Consider the following 14541-nt stretch of genomic DNA (forward strand, 5'->3'; position numbering starts at 1 on the left):
TTCCCTGATTTCTGTGACCCTTCTGTAGATATTGAAGCAGGACCCCTTCTGTAGATATTGAAGCAGGATATTGAAGCAGGAGAATCTCCTGCTCTTTGCCATTTGATCTCAGAGAATGGATCCACTTCTTGGCTATGTGCCTATTCTGTCATGCTCCCCAGCAGCTGCTATGAAGTTGTCTGCTTGTCCTGTCTCTCAACATGAAGGAATGGATGGGCCCAGCAGATGGGGATAGGGAGGTTAGAGGAAGGAGAGATGTGATTGGGTTGGATTGGCGCATCTAAGAGCCCTGAGTTGCAGCCTTTCCTTCTTTTGCCTAACTACAGACTCTCCCTGTCCTGCAACAACCTCCTCCCAGAATCTTAGGAATGGGTCAATCCTGAAGAGTTAAACCTGTATTTTTGCATGTTTTTGACACCACTTGATTCAAAGCCCAAGTAGGTGTTTCTGCAGTGCAATTAATAAGAAATGTGTGCATGCTTCCTCCCACTCCCCGAATAAATAGTGTCCAAAATTGAATTTATGCCATGTGCAACAAGGATGAATTACAGTTGCTGAGGATACCATAATGTTGTATTTGTGAACACAGAATCATAGAAGATTAAGGTTGGAAGAGACCTCAGGATGTCATCTAGTTCAATCCCCTGCTCAAAACAGGACCAACTCTGCTCAGCGGGTAATGATCAATGTCTCCATGTCTAGTTGGCAGCCGATATCAAGCGGAGTGCCCCAAGGCTCGGTCCTGGGGCTGGTTTTGTTCAATATCTTCATTAACGATCTGGAGATGGCGTGGACTGCACTCTCAGCAAGTTTGCAGATGACACTAAACTGGGAGGAGTGGTAGATACGCTGGAGGGTAGGGATAGGATACAGAGGGACCTAGACAAATTTAAAGGATTGGGCCAAAAGAAACCTGATGAGGTTCAAGTGCTGAGTCCTGCACTTAGGATGGAAGAATCAAATGCACTGCTACAGACTAGGGACCGAATGGCTAGGCAGCAGTTCTGCAGAAAAGGACCTAGGGCTTACAGTGGACGAGAAACTGGATATGAGTCAACAGTATGCCCTTGTTGCCAAGAAGGCTAACAGCATTTTGGGCTGTATAAGTAGGGGCATTGCCAGCAGATCGAGGGACGTGATCATTCCCCTTTATTCAACATTGGTGAGGCTTCATCTGGAGTACCGTGTCCAGTTTTGGGCCCCACACTACAAGGATGTGGAAAAATTGGAAAGAGTCCAGTGGAGGGCAACAAAAATGATTAGGAAGCTGGAACACATGACTTCTGAGGAGAGGCTGAGGGAACTGGGATTGTTTAGTCTGCAGAAGAAAAGAATGAGGGGGGATTTGATAGCTGCTTTCAAGTACCTGAAAGGAGGTTCCAAAGAGGGTGGATCTAGACTGTTCTCAGTGGTACCAGATGACAGAACAAGGAGTAATGGTCTCAAGTTGCAGTGGAGGAGGTTTAGGTTGGATATTAGGACAAGCTTTTTCACTAGGAGGATGGTGAAGCACTGAAATTTTGTTTACCTAAGGAGGTGGTAGAATCTCCATCCTTAGAGGTTTTTAAGGTCCGGCTTGACAAAGCCCTGGCTGGGATGATTTAGTTGGGAATTGGTCCTGCTTTGAGCAGGGGTTGGACTAGATGACCTCCTGAGGTCCCCTCCAACCCTGATATTCTATTATTCTAACCCCAGATAAATCATCCTAGCCAGGGCTTTGTCAAGCGGGCCTTAAAAATCTTTAAGGATGGAGATTCTACCACCTCCCTAGGTAGCCCATTCCAGTGCTTCACCACCCTCTTAGTGAAATAGTTTTTCCTAATAACCAACCTAGACCTCCCCCACTGCAACTTGAGACCATTGCTTCATCTCAGTGAGGTGTTAACTCAGGTACTTAAAAATTTTGATACTTTTATTATCATTAACTAATGCACTGCTAATCAAAGTGGGGAAGAAAGAAGTAGGGTGATCATATTATGAACAACTGCACTCTGCTGAGAGAGGAATCTCATTTTAGTCACTCAAGTGGGTGCAACTTATTTTGTGGACAGAGCAGAGCTTAGATGAGTACCAATACCACCTTTTTCTAATTTGCCTCCCGCTTGTCCTCATTAATTGCCTAATCCAAAATCCATTGAAGTCATTGAAGATGCCGATTGACATCAGTGGGCTCTAGATCAGGCCCAAAGTATTAAGCTCATGATAAACCTGTTTAAAAAATTTTTTATCACAACCACAGCCTCTTCCCCCTCCCCCCAAAATTATTTTTAGCATGAAAATATCTACTTTATTTTTCCACCTCCACCCCACAAATGGATACATTCATATAACTCAGAAATAGGTACACTTCCATATATCCAACTTCTCCAAAATATTCACCTTTGGTTGAATAACAAACAAGAAATTTCAGCTAAAAGTTAAATTGCTCTGCATACAAGCTCCTTAAACGGGAGGTTTGTAAGGTAACTTCAGTCTCAGTCTTAATTAAATGTTGCTGTCATTGTTTTAGGTGACTGTGAACTAGTAATTCAGAAAATTTTAAAGTGAAGTCAGCCTACTTTCTTTAACATAGGATGGTTAATCTTGCAGTAACATGTCAGAGTCTCTCTTGTTAAATTTTGAGGTGGAATATATCCTGGTTTTAAATACACCTTTGCAGTCCTGGACCTTAATTAATTAATTTAACCTTAATAATTCCTCCATTTTTATGATCAAGTAACCTTAATGGTTAATAATGGTTCTGGCTTTTAAAAAGAATCTGCATTTAAAAAAACATAACCAGGAAGTGAGTGATTCTAACAAAAACGAGGCAGATATTTTTATAATAAAACTCTATTACACATTCCATTAAAAAAATATTGCTTCGAATAGCTGTAATTCCTATCAGGAAACTGATACTATTTGAGCATCCGTAACAGCCATTTGCTGTTATCCATTTTTCTGTATCCCACATCACTGATTTGGTACTATATAGTGTAATGTTAGGGTTTCCTTTAGCATTTTAGGAAATTTGAGGGATGATGTTATAGTTTCTCAATTCAATTGATTATGTGAAATGTTCTGGTGTGATCTCTGCCCATTTGCTGGGGGATATGTATTGGGCCTGCAGAAGCCCTGCACTTCAATTAGTATTAACTTTCACTTGTATTAGCAGCCTAAGCAGATGGGCCAAGAACTAATAATTGAATGGGCATAGAGTGCTTTCTCCTTTCACCCTAAAGATGTTTTTTCTTTTATACTGGTTAACCGTATTAACTGTTCTGTGGATGTAAGATTTCAGTTTCTAGGGGCTTGTCTACATTACCTGCTGGGTCGACAGGCAGCAATCGATCCAGTGGGGTTTGATTTATCGTATCTAGTCTAGACGCGATAAATCGACCAAGTGCTCTCCCGTCGACTCTGGTACTCCACCGGGGTGAGAGGCGCAGGTGGAGTTGACGGGAGAGCATCAGCTGTTGACTTCACTGCGATAAGTAGATCTAAGTATGTCGACTTCGGCTACGTTGATCACATAGCTGAAGTTGTGTAACTTAAATCAATTTCCTCCCCCAGCCCCCGCAGTGTAGACCCGGCCTAGGTTTTTAAAGTTCATAAGTTACCAAACCTAAATTTACTTGACTAAAACTGTTTGGTGGTGGTGTGGTTTTTTGTTTGTTTGTTTTGGTGTGTAGTTTTGGGGGAGAGGGGGAGTAGGTATGGGGTTTTTTTGAGGGAAGTTAATTTGTTGTCTTTTGGTCTGGTCCCAGTCCTGGTCTTTTTTTTTTTGGCTTCCCAACATGGGATCTTTTAACAGTTAGTTTGGTAATATCTGTTACCTGTGTATCAGTTATCCCTTTAGTTTTGCATTCTTGAAGTCTAGAAAGATGTAGGAAAATATCCTTTTAAGAATTAAGTTAACTTGTGCTTCATCTGTACATGTGTGTCCCAGAGGCCCAAACTCCTCCACATCTTCTCTTTTTAAAATGTAAGCCTTCATGTATGCATTATGTGTTAGATTAAAAAAAAAATTACTAGAGACTGATAAATATTAGGTGTCACTCATGTGTACTGAACAGTCTTATATTTCCAGATAACTGCCATGTTCTCCTCTTGAATTATGTATTTCTCAAGAGTTTAAATCCACGGAGAGTTCTGCTGTTGAGATAATATTACAAGTACCTTTTTTTCTCTTTTGAACATTTAGTTAAAATAATTTTGCTTGAATTATTTAATTTATTGGCACAGCTCTAGCTTTAACTGTACTTCCAAATGTTCCATGATCTCACTGTCCATTTCCATGCATGTTAACGTTTAAGCTGTGTTCTGATGGTCTAACTCATTTATATCATATTCTGTATGGCTATTGTGTATGTATTTTTAACAACATTTAATATTAGATAAAATATCTTTGTACTTAAGAAACAAGGCTCTGCACTCTTCTGGTGTGTTTTTTTTGTTTTGTTTTTTTTAAAGCATATCATTAGGATATAGCAGTGAAGAATAATAATAATCTTCATAGACTTACCTTGTGCACATTACCTATAATATTTTTTTCTACAGACATTGATGATACTCAAATTCTTCCACGTCCATCTCGAGTCAGACATTTTTCACAGAGCGAGGACACGCCAAGCGAAGTTTTTGGTGCACTGAATGAGGAACAGCCACTGCCAAGAAGTAGCAGCACATCTGACATCCTGGAACCATTCACAGTTGAACGAGCCAAAGGTGCAGTTCCTGTCATTGACAGTTCATCCCATCATGCGCCAAGCTTACAGAGTTCCACTGAGACCTCTTCAATATATAGATCCACTGAAAGTCATATTATTGATACGAATAGCAGAGAGTCCTCCTTGGAAGTTGGGGATAGTATTTATGACCATCTCTGTCATTTGATAGGGCCAGTAGATCTTGCAAATACATCCTTTGAACAAAGCCAGTATGTTGACCTTGAAGGTGAAGATGATCTTCTTTCCTCTCTGAGAGAATATCTTAAGGAAAAAGAAGAACTTTGCAGTCACTATGAGATAGATAAATTTGAGGCTTCTCCTCCTGAAGTCAATACAACAGAAAATAGAAATGATAGTTCACCACTGGATGAATTAGAGTATAGAGATCAGACTGTTAAATATGCAAGTAGCAACACTGTGGCTGAAAGAGCTGAACATGTAGAACAAAACCAAAGTGGCTTTATAAGTAATATTGCACCTACCCAGGTAGACAGTTTTACAAGAAATCAAGTGATCGATAAAGCCAAACAATTACATATTGGTAAACAAAATGAAAGCTTATTTGAGCATGGGTCAAGTAGCCCTGATAACAAAGAAAGAAAGAGATACCTGTACAGACAAACAGCCACTGAAGTTGATGTAGATGTAGCTGTGGAAGTAGCTTTAGCTGAAAAGCCTAGAAGTGCCCAGTTTAATGAAAAAATAACTGACACACGTGTTATGCATGCAAAGAAAGTTAACCCTGGAATGCCTCACGCTACAGGCAAACTTTTACCAACTAAAAGGAGTATATCTGAAACAGTAACCCATAAGGCCAAAATCATGAAAATAACTACTAAGAAACGAAATAGCGTTCATGTTACTTTTAGACCATCTACTGAGTCTGTTCAATTTTATAATCCTCTAGAAAACAGAGAGGCCCCCTGGAGGGCAAGACTTCGTAAACTCGGTGGCTTCAGTAGTGGTAGTAGCAACACAAGCACCAGCTCCTCTGCTGTCTTGGAGCTAGTCAGACCAGGAGTATATAGACCTCTAGATGCAGCCAATGCAGCTTCAGTTAGTAGTAAACAGACTAAGGAATCCACAGAAGCTCAAACAGATATGTTGCAGAAAGAAGGTATTGCAGCTAATCAGTTGCATAATCGGAGTGCACCTAGGTCATCAGGTCAGGAGTCAGGACCACAGCAGGGCTCCCTGGGTGGTGTTTATAAAACTGTTGTACATGCTCTTTCGAAGCCGAAGGCAAATGTTTCCCCACAGAGGCAGAACAGAATACCAGCAGAGGCTCCACTGAGGGATCTGTACAGTCATGTAATGGGCTATTTTGGAAGGAAAGCTGCAGGTGAGCACTAACAGTGTGCACAGTGCAAAAGGAGAAAGGCAGCACCAGTTTGGCTTAATGCAACTGAAGCAAGCTCTTATAAGCAATCAAAAGGCTTTGGGATGATCACTGCTTTCCCTGTTTGGTTATGCATGCGCCTTTAGCCAGCTGAAATTTTCCCCAGCATAAGTTATGTTTACATACTTTAAATTACTAATTTCCCTTTTAAAGATACTTAGTTGAACCTCTTTGCTGCTGAAGACCATCAAGTTAGGGAAGAGGAAGAGACAGTAAATGACCTACCAAGGGATCAAATGCAAGTCTTGTTGCATCATAGCCTACACTAGAGGGCTTTGAAATTCAGCCTACTGTATGGCTTTCAGATTTTTTTAATTTCTAGTGGAATAGTAAGTTCTGGTACCTATTGTTTGTCTGTCTGGTAAAAAGACTCAGCTATCAGCTAAAATTGCTAGTTCATTTAGTATGTTTTCTTCCTCCTCCTCCTTCTCTCCTCCAAAACAAAAAATTCTCCCAAAATTAGGCTTTGAAGTTGAGACTTGGCTTTTAATCAGTTATGTAACACATACAGAATATTTTTAACGTTAAGTAAACCAGAAATTTCCTCTTATTTGGATGGCTTCATTAGAACAATCCAATGTGGCTTTAGTAATTTTTTGTTTGAACCATTTCAAAACATGCTTTAGGCCTTTCTGTATGCATTCACTGAAGTGGATGCAGTTACATCTTGGCAATCTCTATCATTGCTTTCTTTTTCTTTGGATCATGAATGTGCATAAAGGTCTCATGGTAGTCCTTCCGCTAAATATGGGACCTCTGTGGACTGATCAAATAGAACAAGGCTATTGTTCTAATTTTCATCATCTTAGTTCTCATCTTAAATAACCTTAAATGAACAATAAATTAACTTTCAGCAGTAAGGTAGGTTTTCCTTTTTACACTGTTATGCTAGCATGATTAACAGAATGTTCTGTCATGCATCCTGCATTGAGATGTTAATGCCACCTGAGGGCAGTCTTTGTAGGCATAGCACAATAACAATCTGGGCAGTGGGATTAGTATCATACTATCTCAGAAAAAAGATTATTTGTGTATCATTTGTTTTAACATTTTATGTAGTTTCTCCAAGAGAAACAGTTTACATTTGCAAAAGTATTGAGACACAAATTATTTCAAAATATCTTTTTTTTTTTTGGAAATTTTGATATTAAGGTCTTATGGTAAATTCATATAATTTTCACTGTAGTCTCCTGAGGGATAATTGCAACCTTAAAGGCTAAAATGCTATAATTAGATGTAACATTCATAGTATAATTAAGGCAATGTAATTCTATATAATGTGGAAACTAAAAAAGATAGAAATTAATTAATTGTTCATAAATCACTGACCATTTAAAGAGTTTTTTGTTTGTATTCCATATTGCACCATACATTTTTATTACATAAGATTTTATTTGCAAGTATACTAACTGTATACAGTACTACATTGACATTTATCATATTTCTTTATCTAATGTACTTTCTTCTCCAACATTGTTCCTCATTAGAAATAATAAAAATTCTTAGGATTTGTACATTTTTTTTATTTTTTTTATTTTTTTGTGTGATGTGGAGGAAGGGAGGAGGGATGTATGCTGTATCCTTAAAGCAAGCATTAACAACTTTGAGTAGTGCTTATCTGTAAGCTTTCTTGCTCTTTAAGGTTATATTGGAAATTGACTAACACCTGCTTAGTGGGAAGGAAAAAGGAGATTTACTAATTCTTAAAACTGAATCTACTCGAGTTGAAAACTCTTAAATGCATGTTTGGGAAGTAATTTTTTTACTGACCTAGGTTTCTTGATTTGACTTTTGTTTTTTAAAATGTATTTTTAAAAGTATCCCTTACTATATGTAGTCATTCATTTGCTTTTAGTTAATAGAGAGGACATGAGTCAAAAGCTGCACCCTCTTGCTAGCGATATTGGCAGTAGCAATACAAATGTTCCTGACCTCATGGATGAGTTTATAGCTGAGAGACTCCGCAGTGGTAGTGCATTGGTAAGTTTTTATGACTTTTTTACATGTAAAAAAAATATGCAAATACATTTATAAAATTATTGCTCAAGTTACAGAAATATTTTATTCTGGATTTTAAGAACCAGAAATACATTATTTGAAAATTACTGCCCATTAGATTGTAAATCCTGTTTTTTAAGTCATGTTGCGTGCATATTATGTCTCTAATGGGCAGTGATGTAATATTCACACACCATTTTATGCTAAAATTCTTCATTATTGATCCTGCAAACCATATAAGTAACTTCACACAAATGAGTATTCTATTGCATCGTCTCTTTGGGTTGAATGGCACTAATCTTGAGCATAGTTACTTGTATGCATAAGTGTTTGCAGGATCAAAGCCTGAATGTGTGTATTAACATACACAGTATAGCACTGTATATTGTTCTGTGAAGGTGTATTCACTGGCACAATCTAGAAAACTAAATATTTTTAAATGGTGTGCCTTCACTTCTTTTCTTTTCACTTCTGCTTATCAAGATATTTTTGTATCAAGTTTTCTGCTCTAGAGCCTGACTTTTTCACTCTTGCCATATTTGATCAGTAATGTCATGTTTGAGATGTCTTTGTTCATAATCATGTAAGCAGTTCTGTATTACAAGCATTGGATTGAGTTATTATTGAATGATTATAAAAGAGGCAGTTGATTGGAGAAGATAAATATTTTGTTAATTGGCAGCGATGGGAAAGGAAAAATATAAAAATACTATTTTATTGCAAGTTTTTCTGTCAACGAATAGACCGAATAGGAAGAAATTTAAATTTATTATTTCAAACTTAGTGATCACTCCAATTTTGTGTGGCTAGCAAATTCCTTTTCAGTAGGTGGTGGATGTATCCAATGCCATTCTAAGGTTTGCTCACAAAGTTTTCAAAGAGTAGTTGGGCTCCTTAATAGCATGGGTTAAAGGAGGAACAATTTCCATGTAAAAAGCAACAAAGAGTCCTGTGGCACCTTATAGACTAACAGATCTATTGGAGCATAAGCTTTCGAGGGTGAATACCCACTTCATCAGATGCATGTAATGGAAATTTCCAGAGACAAGTATAAGGCCTGGTCTACACTAGGACTTTAAGTCGAATTTAGCAGCGTTAATTGGAACTAACCGCTCAACCGTCCACACCAGGAAGCCATTTAATTCGAACTAGAGGGCTCTTTAGTTCGAATTTGGTACTCCACCCCGACAGGTGGAGTAGCGCTAAATTCAACATGGCTAGCTCGAATTAGGCTAGGTGTGGATGCTAATCGAACTTAGTAGCTCCGGGAGCTATCCCACACTGCACCACTCTGTTGACGCTCTGGACAGCAGTCCGAGCTTGGATGCTCTGACCAGCCACACAGGAAACGACCCGGGAAAATTTGAATTCCTTTTCCTGTCTGGGCACTTTGAATCTGACGTCCTGGTTGGACATCGGGGCGAGCTCCGCAGCACCTGCAACGATGCAGAGCTCTCCAGCAGAGGAGTCGGGGCAATCCAAGAATAGAAAGAGGTCCCCAGCATGGACTGACCGGGAAGTCATGGATCTGATCGCTGTGTGGGGCAAGGAGTCTGTGCTCTCGGAGCTGTGCTCCAACAAGCGGAATGCAAAGACCTTCGAGAAGGTCTCCAAAGCCATGATAGACAAAGGATACAGCCGGGATGCGATGCAGTGCCGCGTGAAAGTCAAGGACCTGAGACAAGGTTACCAAAAAGTCAGAGCGGCAAACGGACGCTCCGGAGCACAGCCCCAGACATGCCGCTTCTACAAGGCACTGCATGCCATTCTCGGTGGGTCTGCCACCACTGCCCCACCAGTGACCGTGGACTCTGAGGATGGCATAGTGTACATGGACAGTTCCTCGGCGATGTTCGCTGATGGGGAAGATGAGGAAGGGTTTGTGGAGGACGGCGCAGGCGACAGCGAACACAATACCGCTTGCCCTGACAGCCAGGATCTCTTCATCACCCTCACAGAGATCCCCTACCAACCCTCCCCGGCCGTTAACCCGGACTCAGAATCAGGGGAAGGATCAGGCGGTAAGTGCTATAAACATGGAAACATTTATTTTTTAAAAAACAGGTATAGAAAAAATAGAAATACTATATAAAAAATTTTAAATGTCAAACTATATAAATAGTAGGTCCACACATATAGGGATTGAACAATAATCCTCTTGGGACAGTTCAACAAAGCTCTCAGAGAGCTGCTCGAAAAGCCTCCGCAGGAGGTTCCTGGGGAGAGGTGCCTTATTGGGTGCTCCGTGGAAGCACACTCTTCCGCGCCAGGACATCCTAATGTAGAGAGGAATCATCGCCTCCACCAGCATTGTTGCATATGGTCCTGATCTGTGCAGGGCTTCCCTTAGCATCCGCTCTCTCTGACTCCGAGTGACCCGCCTCAGGGTGATGTCGTTCTGGACAGGCTGCATCTAAGTAGGGCAATTAGTGTATTGTTACTATTGTTAATGGTTTAAAATTAGGTTGCATAACAACGACCCTCACTTAACAGCCACGTGCTGGAGGCCACAGAGAACAAGCATACATTGATCTTTCCCGTGCACTGGCGGGAGGGGCTGGAAAAGGCTCAGCCTTTCTGCTTTCCAGATTGCCTTTAGCAGGAGAGCACAGCTATCCACTAACTGATAAGCATTATCTACTTTAAGGCTTACCAGGACTGTCTGCAAGACGGATTCAGCTGTCTCTCCCCGCTTGTCCGCTCTCCTGTGCAATGGCGCCGCCAATGAGAGCGTATTCCGAAATCTCGAACTTGTCCTGAGATCTCGTGGAACTTGGTGCCCTGTATGGTCTTGTTCAGAGAAACTGACTAGACTGTGTTCACTGTTCGCAAACATGTATCTGTTCAAGGAAATCACTTACTGTTTCCCATCACACAGCTTCTGCTCTTTCCCGGACTGCCCCGGCATCCCCCTCGCAGAGGCTGGCTCAGATTAGGCGGCGAAAGAAAAAGACTCGGGACGAGATGTTCGCGGAACTGATGGCCTGCTCCAGAGCCGAGGCGGCCCAGCAGAGCCAGTGGAGGGAGACCCTCTCTCAGCAGCAGCGCTCACACAGCGAACGGGAGGACAGGTGGCGGCAGGAAGACCAGCAGGCGACTCAAACGCTGCTTGGGCTAATGAGGGAGCAAACGGACACGCTCCGGCGCCTTGTTGATGTTCTGCAGGACCGCAGGCAGGAGGAGAGAGCCCCCCTGCACTGTATCTGCAACCACGCTCCAACGCCAAGAAGTCCTGTCCCCCCCTCACCGAAAATTACAAGACGGAGGGGCGGTAGGGGCCGTGAGAACTGTCACTGCACCACAGCTGAGCGCTAATGTACCACACACCTCTGACGCTATAACTGTGTAGAAGCGCTTCCCTTACAGGATCACCCAGTCCCAAATCCAAGTTTCATCACCCCACTATGTAGTAGATTAATAAAAGCTGTTTGCTGTTGTTCACTCTTTCCGTCACGTCTTTCGTGTCAGAAGACTGTGTATGGGGGGGGGGGGCAGGGGATTTATAATTGCACGGGATAGCCTACATTAGCAGGGTACAGACTATCGGGGGCAGGATCAACTGCAGGGCACACACAGACTGCATTCAGTAGTCACCAGGGTCCCTCTGTGTGGTGTATGCTGCCCCGGGTCATTCTGTGATGTGTACGCTTGTCCACGGTCCTAGCGCCTGCCACCCCCTAATGTTAAGGCATGCTGCCCTTACCATGCACTTCCACCGTAGGCGCGATCCTCTCCGCTGCCCTGAGCCCCAACAAGAGCCCTCATCCACGGACAGATACTCACCCTTCCCCCACACCCCTCACCCCTTCCTACGCCCAAACCCACAGCCCAGAGCCTGCATCCAAATCCCTATCCAAAGATGGCACCACTCGCCCCTTCCTGCAAACCCACCCCTACATGCACAACCACTTGAAACCGTCCCCCACCCCAGAGACCTATGTAGGAGCAGGAGGCTGTCCGTCCTGTATTGTACAAGCGGTCTGTACATCAGTGCACACCGTACCCAGCACAGTATGCATCCATGTTTCAAACCCTGAACAGAAATGCAAAGTAAAAGAAAGATTTATTAACAATAACTGTTCCGTTTAATTTGTTTTAAAACGTGTTTTGGAAGTGGGGGAAACTTGGAGAACGGGGTATGTAACCGCAGATCTCACTCAACACATAGAGAGGCCCAGGATCAGCTTCTCTTAAAATCAAGTGGAGAGTCATAGGTTACCCTGCTCTCCGAGGAAACTTGCTTTCAAAGCCTCCTGGATACACAGCGCTTCCCGCTGGGATATTCTTTCAGCACGGGTGTCTGGCTGAGCGTAAACAGCAGCCAGGCGATTTGCCTCAACCTCCCATCCGGCCAAAAAGGTCTTGCCCTTGCTCTCACAGACATTGTGGAGCACATAGCAAGCAGCAATAACTACGGGGATATTCTTTTCGCTGATGTCCGAGCGAGTCAGTAAGCTCCGCCACCTCCCCTTAAGACGTCCGAAAGCACACTCCACCACCATTCTGCACTTGCTCAGCCGGTAGTTGAAGAGTTCCTTCGCACTGTCCAAGGCGCCTGTATAGGGCTTCCTGAGCCAGGGCATTAGCGGGTAGGCTGGGTCCCCGAGGATCACTGTAGGCATCTGCACATCCCCAACCGTTATTTTGTGGTCCGGGAAGAAAGTTCCTGCCTGGAGGCGTTTAAACAGACCAGAGTTCCTGAACACACGCGCGTCATGAACCTTGCCCGCCCACCCGACGAAGATGTTGGTAAAACGTCCCCTATGGTCCACCAGTGCTTGCAGCACCATAGAAAAGTAGCCCTTTCGGTTAATCTACTCGCTGGCCTGGTGGGCTGGTGCCAGGATAGGGATGTGAGTCCCATCTATAGCCCCACCGCAGTTTGGGAATCCCATCGCGGCGAAGCCATCTATGACGACCTGGACGTTTCCCAGAGTCACTACCTTTGAGAGCAGTTGCTCAATGATTGCGTGGGCTACTTCAATCACTGCAACCCCCACGGTAGATTTGCCCACGCCAAAGTGGTTCGCTACTGACCGGTAGCTGTCTGGCGTTGCAAGTTTCCAGAGGGCTATGGCCACTCGCTTCTGCACACTCAGGGCTGCTCGCATCCGTGTGTCCTGGCACTTCAGGGCAGGGGACAGCAAGTCACAGAGTTCAAGGAAAGTGCCCTTACGCATCCTGAAGTTTCGCAGCCACTGTGATTCATCCCAGACCTGCAGCACTATGCGGTCCCACCAGTCCGTGCTTGTTTCCCGGGCCCAGAATCGCCGTTCCACACCATGAACTTGACCCCATTGCCACCATGATCTCCACTGCGCGGCGTACCCTGCTTTCTGAGAGGTCTGCGCCACTCTCCTCACCGCGCTGCCGGAGCCTCCTCGCCCGATTTCACAGCAGCTGACTGTGGAAGAGGTGGACGATAAGGTGCGAGGAGTTGACAACGGCCATAAGTGCAGCGATGATCGCAGCGGGCTCCATGCTCGCAGTGCTGTGGCGTCCGCGCTGTAACCGACCAGAAAAGTGCGCGAACAGATTTCCCGCCGGCGCTTTCATGGAGGGAGGGCGTGATTGACGGTTCGATGACGACAGTTACCCAAAACCACCCTCGACACATTTTTTCCCCCAGCAGGCATTGGGAGCTCTACCCAGCATTCCAATGGGCAGCGGGGACTGCGGGAACTGTGGGATAGCTTCCCACAGTGCACCGCTTCGAAAGTCGATGCCGGCCCTGTTAATGTGGACTCGGAAATTTGAATTAGTGTATTTACTGTGGATACACAAATTCGACTTAAGTAGATTCGAAATAGTCTTGTAGTGTAGACAAGGCCTAAATATGCAAGCCAGAATCAGTCTGGAGATAACGAGGTTAGTTCAATCAGAGAGGATGAGGCCCTCTTCTAGCAGTTGAGGTGTGAACACCAAGGGAGGAGAAACTGCTTTTCTAGTTGGCTAGCCATTCACAGTCTTTTTTTAATCCTGAGCTGATGGTGTCAAATTTGCTGAGCTTCAGTTCATTTGCAGTTTCTCTTTGACGTCCGGTCCTGAAGTTTTTTTTGCTGTAGGATGGCTACCTTAAAATCTGCTATTGTGTGGCCAGGAAGGTTGAAGTGTTCTCCTACAGGCTTTTGTATATTGCCATTCCGAATGTCTGACTTGTGTTTATTTATCTTTTTAAGTAGTTTGGATTGATTTATCTTCATATCTGATAAATGATAAATAAGTGGCAAGTGATTTGCCTTAAATGTCTGTTCAAATGCTGTTTTTTTCTCCTTCAAAGGTACATCCCATGTTTATCAGATTTTAACTGTTGGTGCACAATATATTGCATAGTCCCAATACAGCCTACAGCATGTATAGAACAAATTGCCAATCCTTTATCTTGTTGCCATGTTCCATTATTCAATTCCAAAACCATTGAATTTTTGGCCAATC

General features: G+C 43.2%; 1 protein-coding gene across 5 annotated transcripts in view; it reads left to right on the plus strand.

Moving 5' to 3' along the window:
- RALGAPA1 (Ral GTPase activating protein catalytic subunit alpha 1) overlaps nt 1-14541 on the plus strand; it is a 265455-nt gene that overhangs the window by 99140 nt on the left and 151774 nt on the right. For 3 of the 5 annotated variants that reach the window (XM_045013658.1, XM_045013659.1, XM_045013660.1), the window contains 2 exons: nt 4540-6051; nt 7964-8088. In XM_045013658.1, coding sequence (XP_044869593.1) covers nt 4540-6051; nt 7964-8088 — 1637 coding nt within the window. The remainder of the gene's footprint in view (nt 1-4539; nt 6052-7963; nt 8089-14541) is intronic. The other 2 variants (XM_045013661.1, XM_045013662.1) reach the window with 1 other exon arrangement.

The sequence above is a fragment of the Mauremys mutica genome, chromosome 4 (genome assembly GCF_020497125.1).
Source record: "Mauremys mutica isolate MM-2020 ecotype Southern chromosome 4, ASM2049712v1, whole genome shotgun sequence".
NCBI lineage: Eukaryota > Metazoa > Chordata > Testudines > Geoemydidae > Mauremys > Mauremys mutica.